Here is a 21,415-nt window from a genome sequence, read left to right as displayed (position 1 = left end):
CATGGAACCCTCTGCCAGCGGAGGTGGTAGAGGCGGGCACAGTAGCACCATTTAAGATGCATCTAGACAGATATATGAACGGGCGGGGAACAGAGGGAAGTAGATCCTTGGAAAATAGGTGACAGGTTTAGATAAAGGATCTGGATCGGCGCAGGCTGGGAGGGCCGAATGGCCTGTTCCTGTGCTGTAATTTTCTTTGATCTTTGTTCTTTGTTACAGGTTTCCTATTTCAATAGAACAAGTTTAAACAAATAACACCAACAAAGCCTTTCCCAATGCTCCATTTTATTTTTTCAGATAGTAGATGATTTTTGTTTTTGCCTTTTGCCTGCATGATTGTCTGGCACAAGTCACATGATTATCAGTTTACCTGTTTGACTACTGCTGTTAACACAGGAGTTAATTCATCTAATCGTTGTTAATAATAAAGAAATAAGAACCTAAGTGAGCTGGCTCCGCCTTTCAATATGATCATGGTGATCTTTCGCTTCAACTCTGCCTTCTCACCTAGTCCCCATATCTCTAGATTCCCACAGAGGTCAAAAATCTGTCTATCTCCACTTTGAATATATTCAGCTGTGCTGCATCCACAGCCCTCTAGGGTGGAGAATTCCAAAGATTGTCCGCTTGTACTGAGACTCAGGGGGCGATTCAGCAACAGTGTTGCACTTTGCGCAGATCAGGGCGCAATGGGTGAATTGCGTGAGTGCCCGCAATCTGGGCCGATTGTCGAGTCACCTAACCTGATCTGCATATTTAAATGATTGATTAGACTCATTTAAATACCCGGACACTATATGTACCTGGTGCCCTAGAGTCAATGGCTGCGACTGCGGGACTTTGCCAGGGCGCCATTTAGCACGAATGTGGACCAGGCATGATGGCACAGCGGGGGTCTTGCAGGCCATCAGAGATCGTATTTTCAGGGACAGGCAGTCTGGTACCCTGGCATTCTCCCGGGTACCCAGGCTGGCACTGCCAGAGTGCCTGGGTGTCATTTCCAGAGTGCCAGGGGGATGCCCAGGTGCCAGGTTGGCAGTATCAGGGATCAGGCCCGGTGGACCTTGCCCATTAGAGTGGGAGTGAGAGGGTCCTGAAAGTCAGGGGGTCTGAAAGGGGGTTCTAGAGATCGGGCAGCCTTCCAAAAATGGCGACCTGATCTGCGAGGAGGTAGTTCTGCTAGCAAGATCAGCTTGCCAGTGTAGGACCACTGCCTAGGTGTGGCTTTAGCGGGCACAAAAACTGGCAATGTGCTAGTGAATAGCAGGGAGAATCTTGGCTCTGCTGCCGCCTAAGTGTCCAAAAGCGGACTTTAACTTTTGTCCACTGAATTGCCCCCTGTGTCATTGATACAATATAACAATATTTCCAATGTTACTGAACACTTCTGAACTCTTAAAATGGATAGAAAGTAAAATATCGAAGAACATTTTTGCATGAACACTTATCAGTTGCAAACAAAAATTGATAATCTTTAATCAGATTAAATGAATACATTACAGAGGAAAGTCCACTCAGAAACTGAATAAATAAACAGTGATGGAGCGTGTCAGTATCTTTTAAAAGAGCATAATAAAAGCGTGTTTATCTAACGTTTGAAAGACAACATTCATTGTCGCATTTGCTCAAAACATTGCTTGACTGTTCCCTCAGTAACAGTGATAGTTTTGGAAATACTTGTTCAGGAAGATCTCACGCTGTAACACTGCAATGGCAACATACCCTAAACTATTTTGTGTGCTTACCTTACAATTTCTGGTAAGATTTTTCATTTTTGTTCAGTTCAAATAGTTAATTCCTTGACTATTTTTGCTTTCATTAATGCTATTAACATTGTTCATGTGTACGTTAATCTTTACTTTAATATGCTTTGCAGCTGTGTTTTAAAATTAAGCTCCTTTGCAACGCTTTGGATAGTTTATAATATAATAATCTTTATTGTCACAAGTAGGTTTACATTAACACTGCAATGAAGTTACTGTGAAAAGCCCCAGTCGCCACATTCCGGCACTGTTAGGGTACACGGAGGGAGAATTCAGAATGTCCAAATTACCTAACAGCACCTCTTTTGGGACTTGTGGGAGGAAACTGGAGCACCTGGAGGAAACCCACGCAGACACGGGGAGAACGTGCAGACTCCACACAGACGGGGACCCAAGCCGGGAATCGAACCTGGGACCCTGGAGCTGTGAAGCAACAGTGTTACCCACTGTGCTACCGTGCTGCCCAAATTGACGGTTCTTCCATTTCATAAATTATTTCATGTTCTGTGGGTATTGGCAACACCTACTCTTACACCCATTCCTAATTGGTAATGGGCCAACTTCTTGAACCAATGCAGTCCATGTGATATAGGTGCACCCACAGTGCTATTAGGAAGTAAGTTTCAGGATTTAGACTGAAACAGTAAAGGAATGGCGATGTAGTTCCCAGTCAGGATGATTTGTGGCTTGAGGGCAACTTGCAGGTGGTGGTGTTGTTGGGCATTTGCTGCCCTTTTCCTTCTAGGTAGAGGTCATGGGTTTGAAAGATGCTGTCAAATGAGCATTGGGCATTGCTGTAGTATATCTTGTGCCACTTTGCACTGATGGTGAAGAGAATAAATGTTTAACATGTGGAATGGGATGTCATCAATTGAGCTGCCTTATCTTGGATGGTATTGAGCTTCATGAATGTTGTTGGAGCCGCATTCATCCAGGCGAATGGAGAGTATTCCATCACCCTCCTGACTTGTATCGTGTAGATGTGGACATGCTTTGGGGAGTTCGGAAGTGAATAACCCGACGTAGGATTCCTAGCTTCTGACCTGCTCTTGTCCACAGTATTTATGTGCTTTTAAAGTTTCGGTGAATGGCATTCCCCAGGATGTTGATGGAAGGGGATTCAGCGATGGTCATGTAATTTAATGTCAAAGGGAGATGGTTAGATTCTCTATTGTTGGCGATGGGCATTGCCTGGCAGTTATGTGATGTGAATAGTACTTGCCAGTTTTAAGCCCAAGCCTGCATGTTGTCCAGGCCTTGTTGCTGCAGACACAGATTTCTCCAGTGTCCGAAGAGTCACGAATGGTACTGAATATTGTGTACAATCATCAGCAAACATCCCCATTTCTTACCTCATGGCGGAGGGAACATCATTCATAAAGCAGCTGAAAATTGTTGGGCTTAGGACACCTGAGTTACCGGAGCCATTGGAATCAAAGCTTTATCGAATGCTTCAAATATTTGAATGCACTTCCAGCATTTGTATGATCAGTAATCTATGGCTATATTATTTTCTGGAGTAATGCTGGAATTTGGACTTCTTAACAAACAGCAATTGTGATGACCCCCAGCAAGTCTTCCAGGATCAGCTTAGTTCAAATAACTTTACATTTATTGAATCGGGGTCAAAGGTCTGCGGTGTTCTCCAGCACTAGTCTGGCTAATGTTTGCTGGCTCAGTTGGAGGGCACCACAGGCCAACAACTATGAGTACCAATTAAGGCACATCCCAGCATAAGTGTGTCCATGGCGTGCAGAAACACTTGTGTCTTTTAGTTTGTGGAAGGATGGGGTTGCCGCAGAGGTTGGTCTTGTTGCTTTTGCAGTCGCCTCTGAGCCAGCAGCCTCCAGTTTCAAATGCCACTCTAAGAGCCTATTAGGTTGTTAGTCAGCCTATGAATCCTTTCAATTCTCCAAGGGAAAGAGTGTGAAAATATGAAAATAAACACAAAAGACCTGCTGTTGCTTTGGGGGTAACTTGTAAAATAAGTTTTTTTTAATTTTCAGGGCACCAGGTTGGTTGCCTGGCCTCACAAATGGATCTCCTAACGTGGAGACCTATATGCCTCACCTCACTGTGATGTACAGATACATTGGTTGCTGACTGATCCATAAGTGGAAAACCTTGGCAAAGGGGATCCACTACCTCAACTCATTTACCATTTGCCTTGTAAAAGATTGATGTTATTTTTGTAGCATGTGTATTCATGGATATATTGCCTTGACCTGCACACAGGAAGTGACATGTCGGTGGCGCGTGAGTTCTTACCAATGTGGCTACAGGAATGGTGTGTAGGAGCTGTTGAAGATCTTATAGTAAACGATTAAGTTGTAGTTCTTTCCATCATTCCTACAAAACCCAGCAACTTTACAATTCCCACACCTTACATGGCAAATAGGAAACTAACAGAATTAGCAGAGAGATGCAGTACAACTTTGACTATGCCTTTTCTGTGGTATTGTGGGTGGCGGGAAGAGCGCAGAGCAGGGGGGATGTGGTCAGGTAGAGGAGCTAGATGGGGAGAGAGGTTGATCCCATTGATTCCTGCTGGGCGTCTGTTGGATCTTAGGAAGATAGGAAGAGGAGCAGGCCATTTTGCCCCTGGAGCTTTTTCCTCCATTGAAAGAGGTCATGGCTGACGTGCATCTTAAATCTATTATCCTCCTTGCCTTCTTATGTTTTAATACCCTTGACTAGCAAAAATCTATCAATCTCAGATTTAAAGTTCTTAATTGAGTTAGCATCTGTTGCCTCTTAGGGGGTTGGGGGTCAGTGCGGGGGTTGGGGGCGGGGGAAGGGGGTAGTTGCACACTTCTACCACCCTTTGCATGAAGTTGTGTTTCCTAACTTCTCTCCTGAATATTTTGACAGTGTTTTCCTTTGTTCTAGACTCACCTATCAGTAGAAAATGTTTCTTTCTATCTGCTGTTGTGTTATGCTGCTTTGTGTTGCATAAGCTGCTTCCTTGATGTATGCTTTGACAAAGGAAGCTCCAGACTATGAAATGAGTTCAACTTGTTTATTGAACTATTAGCATAGTTCTTAAATGTGTTCGACTCTCTGCTAATCTAACTGTAGTAGCTCAGTCTATCTTTACCAGCCTGCTCTAAGCCACGTGCTGGGTGTGATGCTGCTGATCAACCCTGATGTACTCTCTAGATGTCTGTCTGTGGAAAGAGGCAGGGCATGTGTGCCCTGTCCTTTTATATGGGTTGTGAAGTGCCCCCTTGTGGTAATGCCACCTCTGGGTGTCCTGATTACACATTGGCTGTGTCCTGTTGTAATGACCCATTGGCTGTATGTCTGCATGTCATGACATCTCTGGTGCTCCCTCTAGCGGTTACTTAGTTGTAGTGTATTTACATTAACCCTTTGTGTATATACAGTGATACATATCACCACATCTGCTTTACCAATTCCTTCAAAATCCTAAAAACCGCAACCAAATCACCTGAACTGTTCATATACCAGGAACTAAACACCTCATTTATGTAATCTTTCATTATAATTTAACCTTTGGAACCCTATTAACATTCCAGTGAAACCTTTCTTCCGTCTCTCCATTTATCTGTAGATCCTTGTGAAGGTCTGGTTTCAGAAGTGGTTTACTCTAGCTATACTAACCATGGCTTAATATAGCTGGAATTTATCTCTGTAGTTATAAAGGTTAACATTTGATTAACCTTTTCAATTATCCATTTGTACCGCACCACTACATATTAGTGATCTGTGTAGATGAGCCCCTAAATCTCTTTGGATTTCTACAGTTCCTGGATTTCCACCATTTTGAAATATTCAACCCTACTTTGTTGTGGTCCAAAATGATGGTCTCACACATATCTCATTAAAACCTGACTGCCACTGTTTTAACTATTCAATATCACTTTATATTTTTATGCTTTTGTTTACATTACTAACTATGCCACCAACCTTTGTGGTAATGCAAACTTGTTTCATTATGTTACTTAAGTCATCAATAAATATACTGAATAGTTGAGGGCCAAGCACAGAACCTGTGACACACGGCTAGTCAATACGTTTCATTTTAATCTTTTGCAGAATTTCAGAACCACTGTCTGTGTGTGAATTAACATATACTGCTTTCTTTTTTCAGATCTGGGTTGCAACAGCAACAATTCAAACCGATCCTGTCACCACTAACACAGCTGTAGACATGAACATGACTATAGAATATGTTGATATGATTAATTCTGAGAAATCTTCAGCAACTCATCCATCACCATTTTCTCAAAAGCCAGGATACACAGCAACAATGCAAAAAATAAAAGCAGATAAAAGGAGTGGCATCTATCCATTAGGAAGCCATTCGAAGAAAACTGTAGATAAAACAAGGAGAGATGATCGAAATAAAGAAGATACTGCTCTAATAACATCAGAGTTACTTTCAGCATCCAGAAAGTTTAGTACAAGTGGAAAAATGACCAAATTGTCACACGCACCAATCCACCTAAAATCGCAGGAAAGGCAAAAACCAGTGTTGGCTACAGTACAGCCATTAATTAAACCAGAATTTACCATGCAACAAAAGCAACACAACTCACTGAAGCTAACTCAAGGGTGTTCAGTTCAACAACAAATTAAACATAGTCCAATCAAAAGCATTGAGCAAAACATTTTTTCTAAGACATCACAAGAAACTCAACAAAAATCCAACCAGACATCAATGGACACAGCATTCCAAACAATAATAGAAAGAACTGAAGGCAAAAAACAATCTGCACTGAATGAAACTTTCCTGAATACAGAGACAACGACACGACAAGAAAATCAGAGAACAGCGATTAAACCTTTTGCAACAACTCCAGAAAAAATTACACAGAGAGAAAACCAGACATCAGTCAATACAACTTTCCCAACAACAGTATCAACTACACAGAGAGAAAACCAGGCATCAGTCAATACAACTTTCCCAGCAACAGTATCAACTACACAGAGAGAAAACCAGACGTCAGTCAATACAACTTTCCCAACAACAGTATCAACTACACAGAGAGAAAACCAGACATCAGTCAATACAACTTTCCCAACAACAACAGTATCAACTACACAGAGAGAAAACCAGACATCAGCCAATACAACTTTCCCAACAACAGTATCAACTACACAGAGAGAAAACCAGACATCAGTCAATACAACTTTCCCGACAACAGTATCAACTACACAGAGAGAAAACCAGACATCAGCCAATACAACTTTCCCAACAGCAACAGTATCAACTACACAGAGAGAAAACCAGACATCAGCCAATACAACTTTCCCAACAACAGTATCAACTACACAGAGAGAAAACCAGACATCAGTCAATACAACTTTCCCAACAACAACAGTATCAACTACACAGAGAGAAAACCAGACATCAGTCAATACAACTTCCCCAACAACAGTATCAACTACACAGAGAGAAAACCAGACATCAGTCAATACAACTTTCCCAACAACAGTATCAACTACACAGAGAGAAAACCAGACATCAGTCAATACAACTTCCCCAACAACAACAGTATCAACTACACAGGGAGAAAACCAGACATCAGTCAATACAACTTTCCCAACAACAACAGTATCAACTTCAGAGAGAGAAAACCAGACATCAGTCAATACAACTTCCCCAACAACAGTATCAACTACACAGAGAGAAAACCAGACATCAGTGAATACAACTTCCCAAACAACAGTATCAACTACACAGAGAGAAAACCAGACATCAGTCAATACAACTTTCCCAACCACAGTATCAACTACACAGAGAGAAAACCAGACATCAGTCAATACAACTTTCCCAACCACAGTATCAACTACACAGAGAGAAAACCAGACATCAGTCAATACAACTTTCCCAACAACAGTATCAACTACACAGAGAGAAAACCAGACATCAGTCAATACAACTTTCCCAACCACAGTATCAACTACACAGAGAGAAAACCAGACATCAGTCAATACAACTTTCCCAACCACAGTATCAACTACACAGAGAGAAAACCAGACATCAGTCAATACAACTTTCCCAACCACAGTATCAACTACACAGAGAGAAAACCAGACATCAGTCAATACAACTTTCCCAACCACAGTATCAACTACACAGAGAGAAAACCAGACATCAGTCAATACAACTTCCCCAACAACAACAGTATCAACTACACAGAGAGAAAACCAGACATCAGTCAATACAACTTTCCCACCAACAGTATCAACTACACAGAGAGAAAACCAGACATCAGTCAATACAACTTTCCCAACAACAGAAGAATCAACTGCACTCAGCGAAATCCATACCTCACCAACATACATTAAACCTACATCATCAGCTACCACTACTAATATGCAGAATGAGACCTCACCAAATACAACAAAGCCTGCAACATCAGAACGGCTGACAGGTATAGTATTAAACCTCAGCAAGGAACACATTATGTAGTCTAAGATATGCACTTACTGCTTTATTTCATCTGTTCTTTTCTTTCCAACAGAATACCAGTTCTTGTGTTTTGCTGAATGTCTGTTTGTGGAACAATAAGTTAATATGATGTTTGATTATATTTTAACTCAGTATCAGACATCAGCAAATGTAATACTGTGTATGTACCTTTTTCATTCTGTTCCCTCTGTTGTCCAGATTAACCTTTTGAATTACTCAACATCCAATCCTTGTGGTTAAAATCTCTTTCACATTCCTTTTTCTTGACAACTTTGTAGAATGTTTCAACCCTTTGATAATTAATACCATCTTAACCAACATTAACCCATCCTCTGCTGAGAACAGCACCCTCAACAACTTTAACTGTGTATTCACAATGGTCCATTTCATTAATACAGGATAAGCCGATGTTCACACTGATTACTGTTTTACTTGCTCCTGGATAACACATCAGTAACATTTAAAATAAATAAATTTACAGTACGCAATTAATTTTTTTCCAATTAAGGAGCAATTTTAGTGTGGCCAATCCATCTACCCTGCACATCTTTGGGTTGTGGAGGCGAAACCCATGCAAACACGGGGAGAATGTGCAAACTCCACATGGACAGTGATGCAGAGCAGGGATCGAATCTGGGATCTCGGTGCCGTGAGGCAGCAGTGCTAACCACTGCACCACCGTGCTGCCCCTAACATATCAGTAACATTATCCACACTCCTAGTATCTAGGTATTTCAACAAATTCAAATTATTCTCCTCTGTGCACTATTCAATCCATTTCAAATAATTGAAAGAGATCCATAGAATATTTACAGTCCTGAAGGTGGCCATTTGGCCCATCGATTCTGCACTGGCTCTCTGAAGGAGCATTCTACTTAATCTCATTCTCCTGCCTTATCCCTTTCACCTTGCACATTCCTTTTTTTCAGATAGCAATCCAATTCCCTTTTGAATACCTGCCTCCACCACACTCTGGGTAAAAACATTTTTCCTCATATCACTTCCACTCCTTTTGCCAATTATTCCAAATCTGTGCTCCCTGGTTCTTGATGCTCTCTTGAGAGGGAACTGTTTCTCACTATTTACCCTGCCCATAGACCTCAGCATCTTAAATACCTCTATCAAGTCTTCTCTGAACTTTCTTTACTCCAAGGAAAACAGGTCCAACTTCTCCAGTATATCCTATAGTTAGAGGTATTCAAAAGGGAATTGGATTGCTATCTGAAAAGAAAGAATGTGCAAGGTTAAAGAGATAGTTACAGTTCTTTATTCCTGGAATAATTCTTAGTGAATCTCCTCTGTACTCTCCCTAATGTCTTCAAAGCCTTCCTGAAGTGTGGTACCCAGAATTGGATGCAGACAAGGCCTAACTAGTGTTTTATACAATTTCAAATTGAATTTCTTACTTTTGCACAGAATGTTCCTTTGTATCAAGCCTAAGTTACTATTTGCTTTATTAACTGTTTTCTCAACATGCCCTACCACCTTCTAAAACAGTCATTCAGTTTGAAGCCTTGTTAGGTTAGATGAGGATACCATTTTCAACTGACCAAAATTAAAGCTGCCACAGCAGAAGCAGCAGAATTAAATCATTGAGATTCTTGCATAGGTTTCCATGCAGTATAAAGTCAAAAACAGGCCATTCACTGAAACCACTTCTGGCTGCTATTTATGCTCCACATGCACTTCCTTCCACTCAACGTCCTCCCCCCTTATCAGCATATCCTTCTCTTCCTTTTTCCCTCAAAAACTTATCTAGTTTCTCTTAAATGCACCAATGTTATTTAACTGACCACCCATGTGGAGTCGGTTCGATAGTCTTATTGTTCCCTTGGCAAAGAAGTTTCTCCTGAATTACTTCTTGGATTTTTAGTGTCCATCTTTTATGTATGTCCTCAGAAGTTGTACTCATACATAAGTAAAACTATTTTTTCTATGTCTACTTTCTCAACCCCTTTATAATTTTAATTGCCTCTATTCCATCAGTCTTCTCTTTTTTCGAGAAAATGCACCGGCCTGTTGGATTGGATTGGATTGGGTTTGTTTATTGTCACGTGTACCGAGGTACAATGAAAAGTATTTTTCTGCGAGCAGCTCAACAGATCTTTAAGTACTTGAAAAGAAAAGGAAATAAAAGAAAATACATAATAGGGCAACACAATGTAAGCACCGGCATCGGATGAAGCATACAGGGGTGTAGTGTTAATGAGGTCAGTCCATAAGAGGGTCATTTAGGAGTCTGGTAACAGTGGGGAAGATGCTGTTTTTGAGTCTGTTCGTGCGTGTTCTCAGGCTTCTGTATCTCCTGCCCGATGGGAGAACTTGGAAGAGTAAGCCGGGTGCGAGGGGTCTTTGATTATGCTGCCCGCTTTCCCCAGGCAGCGGGAGGTGTAGATGGAGTTGATGGATTGGAGGCAGGTTTGTGTGATGGACTGGGCTGTGTTCACGACGCTCTGAAGTTCCTTGCGGCCCTGGGTCGAGCAGTTGCCATACAGGCTGTGATGCAGCCCGATAGGATGCTTTCTATAGTGCATCTGTAAAAGTTGGTAAGAGTTAATGTGGACATGCCGAATTTCCTTAGTTTCCTGAGGAAGTATAGTGGCTGTTGTGCTTTCTTAGTGGTAGCATCGACGTGTGTAGACCAGGCAGATTGTTGGTGATGTGCACACTTAGGAATTTGATGCTGTCAACCATCTGTACCTCGGTCCCGTTGATGCTGACAGGGGTGTGTACAGTACTTTGCTTCCTGAAGTCAATGAGCAGCTCTTTAGTTTTGCTGGCATTGAGGGAGAGATTGTTGTCGCTGCACCACTCCACTAGGTTTTCTATCTCCCTCCTGTATTCTTACTCGTCGTTATTCGAGATCCGGCCCACTATGGTCGTATCGTCAGCAAACTTGTAGATGGAGTTGGAACCATATTTTGCCGCGCAGTCGTGTGTGTACAGGGAGTAGAGTGGGGGGCTAAATACGCAGCCTTGCGGGGCCCCGGTATTGAGGACTATTGTGGAGGAGGTATTGTTGTTTATTTTTACAGATTGTGGTCTGTGGGCTAGAAAGTCGAGGATCCAGTTGCAGAATGAAGAGCCAAGTCCTAGGTTTAGGAGCTTTGCTATGAGCTTGGCTGGGATTATGTTGTTGAAGGCGGAGCTGTAGTCAATAAATAGGAGTCCTTGTTGTCGAGATGCTCTAGGGATGAGTGTAGGGCCAGGGAGATGGCATCTGCTGTGGACCGGTCTTTCCTTTCAATTCTGACATCATCCTCTGCAATTCTCCAGTTCCTCTATCTTGATTTTTGTAGTACCAAGAACAATAATATGCGCTGCACTGGAACTAAATTCTGCCCAAGATTCTATGTAGGTTTAACACAACTACCCTGGCTTCCAATTCTATTCCTATAGAAATTAAAACCAATGCTTTGTTTGCATTGTTATGACTGTTTTCCTGCTTTGCTACTTTTAATGATTGGTGTATTTGTAACTCTAGATCCCTCAACCCCATTTAAGCTCTCATTTGCTAAGGAGGATGTTGCCTCCATGGGCGGCACTCTGGCACAGTGGTTAGCACTGTTGTCTCAAAGCGCCATGAACCCTAGGTTTGATTCCGGCTTTGGGTGACTGCATGGGTTTCCTCCAGGTGCTCCGGTTTCCTCCCACAGTTCAAAGAGGTGCAGGTTAGGTGGAGTGTCCATGATAAATGCATGGGGTTACGGGGATAGGGCAGGGTTGTAGGCTTAGGTAGAGTGCTCTTTTGGAGGGTCGGTGCAGACTTGATGGACTGAATGGCCTCCTTCTGCACTGTAGGGATTCTCTGGATTTTATATTCTTCCCACTAAAATGCAATCTCATACTTACCTATATTGAAATTAAATTGTCATTTACAAACCAATTCCAATTTGTGGTCTTTTGAAATTCACTTCATCTGCCCCAGTACCCAGGGCTACTCTATCTGTTCCCTCTCGAAAGTATTCAATAAGTTTGGGCAAGCATAACCTTCATTTTTAGAATCCATGCTGACTATTCATTGTTCCATTTTTTCATAACTACTTGGAAAGTTGTGTGTGTTATAATGATGTAAGGGCACCAATCGCTCATAAGATATTGTGTAAAAAGATTGTGGGTTCATTTATTAATTCTATGCACATGTGGACATAAAGCTTGAGGACATCAGAGCTGCAAATCTGTGTGTGTGTGTGTGTGTGTGTGCTTTGCTCCAGACCAAAGTGAAACTGAGGTTGGATCACATGACACACTTATCTTAAAATGACTTTGTGCTGCTATCTCTTAAAGACATAAAGCTACAGTTATATTTTTAAATCACCAATATTAATTCAACTGGTTTATAATTCCATGGACTTGTTTTGTCCCTCTTTTTAAATATAAGAATAAGATAAACTGTCCTTTGGTAACTGAAACTCCAGGTGCGATCTAACTGAAAGTATCATTTGTGTCAGGTTTTTCTGGGAGTGTCCCCGGGTTTCCCACCGCTATCTAATGACTCTAAGGGCGCAATCTAGCAGCCATGTCGCGCCGGGCGCAAATCTGAGAGAGCCGGTTAGATTGTGGGAGAGTTGAATGTTTTCTAATTTAACCGGCTCGCTCCTGTTGGTGAGTACTAGTTCCCGCCACAGTGTGGTGAGAAACCAATAATTGCCAATGTGGTATTATCAGGTATTGCGGTACCTAAGAGGCTGATGACCATTGGTTAAACCTAGGAGTTTACCATTGGCTGTTGATGCGTAGCTCCGCCCTGACAGGCAGAGTATAAGAACCGGTGCCGTCCCAGCAGCCTTCACTTTCTGTGCCGAAGCTGCTGGGGAACAGTTCTAGTCGATTAAAGCCTTCAGTTATGAAATCACTTCGCCTTGAGTGTAATTGATCGTGCATCAATTTAATCGACTAGACTTAAGCTGGAAGGATGGATCTCCGAATCAAACCCGAGTGCTTACAACTCAGCCCCCACGCGGCGAACTCGGCTGCAATATTTAAACACTGGCTGGCGTGCTTTATAGGCTACCTCGAGACGGCCGGAGGCACCCCCTCAGAAGGACAGAAAATGCATCTCCTGTGCTCAAGGATCAGCCCTGGGATCTACACCCTTATCGAGGAGGCGGAGGACTATGATGCTGCGATCGAACTGTTAAAAGGACATTATATCCGCCCTGTAAATCAGGTCTACGCACGTCACCTGCTTGCAACTAGACGGCAAAGCCCCGGGGAATCATTGGAGGATTTCTACCGGGCGCGACTGGTGCTGGGCCGAAACTGTGGCTGCCCGCAAGTTTCGGGAAGTGAGCACACGGAATTTTTAATCAGGGATGCCTTCGTAGCAGGTATGAGCTCCTCAGTGATCTGCCAAAGACTCTCCTAGAAAAGGACACCCTGGGACTTACAGAGGCTTGGGCCCTGGCAGGGTCCATGGACGTAGCCTCCCAAAACGACCAGTCATATGCGCCCGACCGTGCGGCGGCCCCCTGGGCTGCGTGGCACCCCACAGCGGCAGCCCCACAGACCTTCCCCTTGACCCCGCAGGCCTCCGCGGCGAGATGGCCCACTAACACTGCCGGGCCCCGCTGTTTCTTCTGCGGGCAGGCGAATCATCCCCGCCTGGGCTGCCCGGCCCGCACCGCCACCTGTAAAGGGTGTGGCAAGAAGGGCCACTTTGTGGGGGTCTGCCAGGCCTGCGCAGTGGCCGCGGTCTCCAGCGACTCCGGACTGCCGCGGCAACCCCCCCTTCAGGCCCCCACCGGCCAGCGCTCACCGCCACCCCCTTATCCTAGGGCCACATGCGACCCGCGGGCGTGGCCATCTTGCCCCCCGGACACTACGCTGGATGGGTGGGCACCGCCATTTTGTCCATCCCCGCCGCCATCTTGTCCATCCCCGGCCACCATGTGCGACCCATGGGAGACGCCATCTTGGATGGGGCCCCACGCCCCCAGCACGGCCGACTACACGCTGCCTGATAAGAACTCGCAACTGCTTCATCTGGCCTCGGTGACACTGGACCAAAGTCGACCGCGGACACTTGCAACAGCAACAACGACGGTCTTCATCAACGGCCACGAGACGTCTTGCCTGATTGACTCTGGGAGCACGGAAAGCTTTGTTCACCCCGACACGGTAAGGCGCTGTTCACTTGTTACCCACCCGTAAACCAAAGGATCTCCCTGGCCTCCGGGTCACACTCAGTGGAGATAAAGGGGTTCTGCCTAGTGAACCTCACTGTCCAAGGCAGGAGATTCAACAATTTCCGCCTTTATGTCCTGCCGCACCTTTGCACGGCTACCCTCCTGGGGTTGGACTTCCAATGTAACTTGCAAAGCCTGACCTTTAAATTCGGCGGCCCTATACCCCCCCTTACTGTCTGCGGCCTCGCGACCCTTAAGGTCGACCCGCCTTCCCTGTTTGCGAACATCACCCTGGATTGCAAACCCGTCGCCACCAGGAGCAGGCGGTACAGTGCCCAGGACCGGACCTTCATCAGGTCAGAGGTCCAAAGGCTGCTGAGGGAAGGGGTCATCGAAGCGAGCAACAGTCCCTGGAGAGGTCAAGTAGTGGTGCTAAAGACCAGGGAGAAACATAGGATGGTCATTGACTACAGCCAGACCATCAACAGGTTTACGCAGCTGGACGCGAGCCCTCTCCCTCGTAGAGCCGACCTGGTAAACAGGATCACGCAATGCAAGGTTTTCTCCACGGTGGATCTCAAGTTCGCCTACCACCAGCTACCCCTCCGCAAGTACACTGCCTTCGAAGCAGATGGGCGGCTCTATCAATTTTTAAGAGTTCCCTTTGGTGTCACTAATGGGGTCTCGGTCTTCCAGCGAGAGATGGACCGAATGATTGACCGGTACGGCTTACGCGCAACGTTCTCGTATCTGGATAACGTCACCATCTGCGGCCATGACCAGCAGGACCACGACACCAACCTCCGCAAATTTCTCCAGACCGCGAAATTCCTTAACTTAACGTACAATAAGGATAAATGCGTGTTTAGCACCGACCGTCTAGCCATTCTAGGCTACGTAGTGCAAAATGGAGTTATAGGCCCCGACCCTGAGCGCATGCGCCCCCTTATGGAGTTCCCCCTCCCTCACTGCCCCAAGGCCCTGAAGCGCTGCATCGGATTTTTCAGTTATTCCGCACAGTGGGTCCCCAACTACGCAGACAAAGCCCGACCCCTAATCCAGTCCACAACCTTCGCCCTATTGACGGAGGCCCGCCAGGCCTTCTGCCGCATCAAAGCAGACATTGCAAAGGCTACGATGCACGCCATCGACAAGTCCCTCCCCTTCCAGGTCGAGAGTGATGCGTCCGACGTAGCTCTGGCAGCCACCCTCAACCAAGCGGGCAGGCCCGTGGCCTTCTTCTCCCGTACCCTCCATGCTTCCGAAATTCGCCATTCATCGGTCGAAAAAGCGGCACAAGCCATAGTTGAAGCTGTGAGACATTGGAGACATTACCTGGCCGGCAGGAGATTCACTCTCCTCACGGACCAACGGTCGGTTGTTTTCATGTTCGATAATGCACAGCGGGGCCATCCCCTGCCCAGACATGACCGCAACCACCGTCATCAAGGCCCTCCAGGGTATCTTTACACTGTTTGGTTTCCCCGCGTGCATACACAGTGATAGGGGGTCCTCCTTTATGAGTGACGAACTGCGTCAATTCCTGCTCAGCAGGGGCATTGCCTCAAGCAGGACGACCAGTTACAACCCCCGGGGAAACGGACAGGTGGAGAAGGAGAGGGAGAACGGAACGGTCTGGAAGACTGTTCTACTGGCCCTACGGTCCAGGAATCTCCCAATCTCCCGCTGGCAAGAAGTCCTCCCGGTGGCCCTCCACGCCATCCGGTCGCTGCTCTGTACAACTACCAATCAGACACCTCATGAACGTCTCCTTGTTTTCCCGTGTCAACCGTTTGCCCCAACAGCGCCGCCTAGGGGTGACGAAGATGCCAGTGAGGTCGAAACCACGCTCCCGGAGTCGCAACCACCTGGACCCCCACCAGAATCACCACCGAAGCCCAGACGATCCAGAAGGACGACCAGGCCACCCGATCGACTAATTGCTTTGCTGTGACTTTAACTGTGAACGAACACTTTGTAAATATTCTCGACAGCCCTGTAAGGATATAGCACGGTCCCTCCATATCTGATCATACCATGTTAAAGGTGACTGTTACCACTGGCCACCACCCCTGCCGGACTCTTTTTTTAACAGGGGGTGAATGTGGTATTATTAGGTATTGCGGTACCTAAGAGGCTGATGACCATTGGTTAAACCTAGGAGTTTACCATTGGCTGTTGATGCAGGCGGAGTATAAGAACCGGTGCCGTCCCAGCAGCCTTCACTTTCTGTACCGAAGCTGCTGGGGAACAAGTTCTAGTCGATTAAAGTCTTCAGTTATGAAATCACTTAGTCTTGAGTGTAATTGATCGTGCATCAGCCAATTAAAGCCAATCTCCATCCCATTAATGGAAAGGACCCCCTATCTAATGGCCTCCCATGATTTAGCCAGCTCCCCAGTGAGCAGTTATGCGGGCACAGGTTAGTACTGGTCCACACAAACATGGACCAGGCATCACGACACCTGGGGGTGATTTCCCTGGCCAGCGGAGACCCCTGAGTGGTCAGAGGTAGGGCAGGGTGTCCCCCTGGCCCTCCCCCTGGAATGTGGGTACTGCCAAGGTGCCCGGGTGGCACCGCAAAGCCAGCAGGAGAACTCCCAGAGTGCCAGGGTGGTAGTACCAGGGTGCCTGGATGCCAGGGTGGCACTGCCAAGTGTCAGGGCCTGAGGGGAGCTGTGCCCATGAAAGGAGGGTGGGGAGGCATTAAGTGTGGGGCGTGCAGGGTGGGTGTGTGGACCAGCCTCCCTGGGGCACTGGTAGATCCCAGGAAGCCAGTAGATACTGGGTAAGCCTGCCTAAAACGGTGCGCGCTGTTTGATCACACCCAATTTGGGTGGTATTCTGATTCTGACATCTCGTGAGGTCTGGGTAGATCTCGTGTGGTGTAAAGGTTGCCGGGAATTCGGCAGGAGGTCTCTCCCGGCATCTACCGGCTGTGCCGCGCTCTTGCTCGAGTGACATGCGGCCATTAGATCGCACCATCCATAACATCCTGAGTAGAAAAAGCTCAAATTTAAATGATGTGCATCTAGTTTAATGCGAGACATGTTATCCCGCTGCATTGAACGGACGGGAAATCCCACCGCTTGCCATAAATTATGACTCCAGTAAGTAGACAAGGTGAATAATTATAAGGAGACCATTGGGACTATAAGTATGGTATTGATATTGCTATCCAGTGGTACTCACTCGCCAATAACCTGCTCACCAGTGCTTGGTTTGGATTTTTAAAAAAGTATTTTTATTTAAATTTTTAGCATTTCAACATTTACAAAATATTACAACACAAAATAAAATAAACCCAACACAACACCCCACCCCTGCTCCCCCAGTCCCCCAATCAATCCCCTCCCAATGGGTGACGGTAACTAGTTCCCCGAAATGCAGAATAAACATCTCTTATGGAACCACTCATTTGCCCCTCCTAGGGCAATTGTCACCTTCTCTAAATGCAGGAACTCCATTAGATTCCCCAGTCATGCCAAGGCACGGGGTAGAGAAGCTGACTTCCACTCCAGCAAACCCTCCTGCGAGCGATCAACAAGATGAAGGCTAAAACATCTGCCCCAGCTCTCGTCTGCAACTCCAGCAGGTCTGACACCCTGAATATGTCCCCCAGGGGAATAGGCTCAAAGTTCACATGCAAGTTCGCCAACATGGTGCTGAAGAATGACCTCCAAAATTCCTCCAATTTTGTGCAGGACTGGAACATATGTATGTGATTAGCTGGGTCCATCCCACTCTGTTCACAAATATCCTCTATCCCTCAAACAGCCGGCTCATCCTCGACTTTGTCAGGTGCACCCCGAGTACCTCTTTAGTTGTATCAACCCCAGCTTCACACACGAGCTGTATCATCCCTCCGCACCACCTCGCAGCACAATCGCTCCTCCAGTACCATCCCCTGCTCCTCCTCTCACTTGGCCTTGACGTCCTCCGGACATCCTTATCTTCTCCCAAAATCCTCCCATAAATCACCAAGACGATCTCTCCCTTCAACCCCATCACTTTTTCGCAAAGTCCCGCACCTACATGTACCTAAAACATACACCACGCAGGAACCCAAACTTCGCCCCCAACTCCTTCAAACTTGTGAACCGGCCTTCCAAAAAGAAATTGCCTCCATATTTTTAGCGTGGTAACCACCACAGGACTCCTTGAATACCTCCCTGGGGCAAATGGGAGTGGCACCGTTGCCAGCGCCTGCAACCTCGACCCCAACAAGAACCTGCCTCCATCCTTATCAACAAAGCATCCGTCTCCCTTTACCAACCCCGCACCTTCTTCACATTCGCTGCCCAGAAATAGTACAACAAGTTCAGAAAGCTCAACACCCTCCGACTGCCGCCACCTCTGAAGTACCGTCTTCCTAATCCTAGCCACATTACCTGCCTAGACAAACGATGAAACCAACCTATCAACACCCTTAAAAATTGATTTCAGCAAAAAGCCCAACAGGCACTGAAATAAAAATAAAAACCGTGGCAAAATATTCACCTCCACCGCCTGCACCCGACCTGCCAATGGCAGGGGAAGACGATCCTACCTCAGTAGATCCGCCTCTTTCACAACGTTTCTTTTTTCCTAAGTGACTACATGCACCCCATGATGGTAAGATCTGTGGGTGCACTGACTCTTTAAATCAAATGTTTCCAGACTACCTGAACTATGTATAGCAGGCAATGAAAGTTCACACTCTCATGGTACCACACTGTTTGCAGAGGTTCCGAATTGCAGTTTTCCTGAAGCGTAGGTGATTACACAGAAAACGCTTGTGAATTAAGGAGCTGAGTGAAGTCACATCATTAATACAGGATGTACATTGAAAACAGTGCCTGGACTTTACTTGGCCACTCTTGCCAGGTAAAATTGAACCTTATCCTGAAGTGTGGCAGTTCTTGGGGTGGTGAGGATTGCATGAAGCCTCCCGTCACACAGCTGTACCTCCCTCTCATGGGTCTTTCTGCTCCCAGAGTGCTTGTTGTTGTTTCCTTTTGTTTTTTATTTGAGCCAATAACATCGATAGAATCTGGAAGCCCTTTGTGCTGCAGGACCTCCATGGCTGTTGATTCTTCAGAATTTCTTCATTGTCAGACCATAAGACATAGGAGTAACTGTAGGCTATTCGATCCATCAAGTTTGCTCCTCCATTCAATGAGATCACGGCTGATCTGATATAATAATCCTCATCTCCTTTCCCCCTCCTTATCCCACCTTGTTTCCCTGTCTGATTAAAATTCTTTCTATCTCAGCCTTAAACATAGTTAATGACCGAGCCTGTACAGCTCTCTGTGGGAAAGACTTTCATAGATTCACTACCCTCTGAGATAAAAAAAATTCCTCCTCATCTTTGTGCCCAGAGTTCTCAAAAAAATCATATCCCTTAGGAGCATAATTGATAAAGTTTATTATTGCTCCGAAACCATCTCATGTACAGAATCAGAGTAACTGGTGGATAAATTGATGCTTTAGCTGTGGAATATCCTGGGTGGTTGTAAGTTGTTGATATCTTGCCAACTGGAAGAAAATCCATCTCTCTTTCTCTCTCCATACCAGAGATTGAAATAGCACTGCTAGAGTTCCCTTGAAATAGAGCAAGCTCCCAATTGGAAAGTGCCAACAGCTGACAGGCCACATGGCTGCAATGGCTCATTAACCGAGTTCACTTCTTTACTATTGCTGCTGAGAGTCGCTACAAGTCAGCTTCTGGTGCAATGTGTATTACGATTGGACAGACCATCGGAATATTAAAATTTCACTTCAGCTGAGTGCTGCGATACAAAAGTCAGATCTTATGCATGATTGTCATTTGCTACATGTTGTACAATTTTGTATTTTGGAAAGGACTCACGCTCAGTAATGTTTACATTTTTTCATCTTGTCTTCTAGAGACTACACAAGCTCCCACAATAACAATAACTTCAAAGTCAACAATTCCAAACCTAACAATTTCAACTCCAATGCAAACAACACCAAATCGAACAACTACACCAACAACAACTCTAGCAACAACAACTCCAACACCAACAACAACTACACCAACAACAACTCCAAGAACAACTCCATCTGTAACGTCCATGCCAACTTCAGCTTTGCCCTTAACAACCACCACCAGAACTCTGACAACTCCAAAGGATCCATGTAACCCTAATCCATGTAAAAATAATGGGAGCTGCATTGTGACAAATGAATATGTTTGTATTTGCCCATCCAATTGGACAGGAATAGACTGCAGTGAAAGTAAGTATGCAAATCAGCATGGTTTGAAAAGAGGTCAGGTTTTGCGATTCGTTGTTTTAAATTGTTTTCACTTTTTTTATGTAAGTTGATTTCAAGTTCTAAATTAATTCCAAACAATTCCACTGTTAAAGCTATAACCATGACCTACATATTTCAGAAGAAAATTAATACCATTGTTGCTTACGGAAATAACAAAAAGTCTCCTCCTGCAAATTTCTCTCATTTGTCTCTGCTCTCCGAATCTGTTCTTTGCTGCCCTCTTTTCGTCTTCCTGTTTGTCACTCTCTCGGGATACCCCTCACACAGTTTTGGCATTGTGGTTATTTATCTGCATGTCTCTGACTGTTTTCGCATTTATCCCCTCAGCATTTATATAATTTTGCTTCTTTCTTCTTCGATCGAATGCAGGGGGCCAGCCCCCACAGTGTACTATGGTAAAACTGCCTGCATAGTGTGCACAGTCTCCCTATAAGACTGCATTGTGACAAACGTACCTGTGCTATCAACTGAATACCTATGCCAGGTTGTGATTACCAATGTGTCTTGCAAAGCTTGTACTTGGAATAACGATACCAGGGGGCCAGAATTCCCCGACCGTTTGCTGGCGGTGGGATTCTCTGGCCCCGCCTGAAGTGCAGCCCCATCCAAGGCTTCAATGGGAAATCCTGTTAACAGTGGTGGGAGCAGAGAATCTTGCCACCAGCAAATGGCGCGCCACCTTCCACTGCCGAGAAACGCCCTGCCGCGGGAGCGGGGGGCAGACGAATCCTGCCCCAGATCTCTAAGAGCTTCAAACAATTTACATGCACGTTTGTTTGAGATCTTTGCTTGTATCATAC

The 21,415-nt window shown here is 45.4% G+C and overlaps 1 protein-coding gene across 1 annotated transcript in view; it reads left to right on the top strand.

Moving 5' to 3' along the window:
• The first annotated feature begins 1,644 nt into the window (after window positions 1-1,644).
• LOC140389714 (uncharacterized) overlaps window positions 1,645-21,415 on the top strand; it is a 119,953-nt gene continuing 100,182 nt past the window's right edge. The window contains exons 1-3 of the mRNA XM_072474154.1: window positions 1,645-1,758; window positions 5,878-8,167; window positions 20,226-20,576. Of these exons, the coding sequence (XP_072330255.1) occupies window positions 1,711-1,758; window positions 5,878-8,167; window positions 20,226-20,576 (2,689 nt within the window). The 5' untranslated portion in view covers window positions 1,645-1,710. The remainder of the gene's footprint in view (window positions 1,759-5,877; window positions 8,168-20,225; window positions 20,577-21,415) is intronic.

Source organism: Scyliorhinus torazame, chromosome 14 (assembly GCF_047496885.1).
Source record: "Scyliorhinus torazame isolate Kashiwa2021f chromosome 14, sScyTor2.1, whole genome shotgun sequence".
Classification (NCBI taxonomy): Eukaryota; Metazoa; Chordata; class Chondrichthyes; order Carcharhiniformes; family Scyliorhinidae; genus Scyliorhinus; species Scyliorhinus torazame.
Note: the sequence above shows the minus strand (reverse complement) of the source record. Positions and strands in the feature narration are given on the sequence as shown.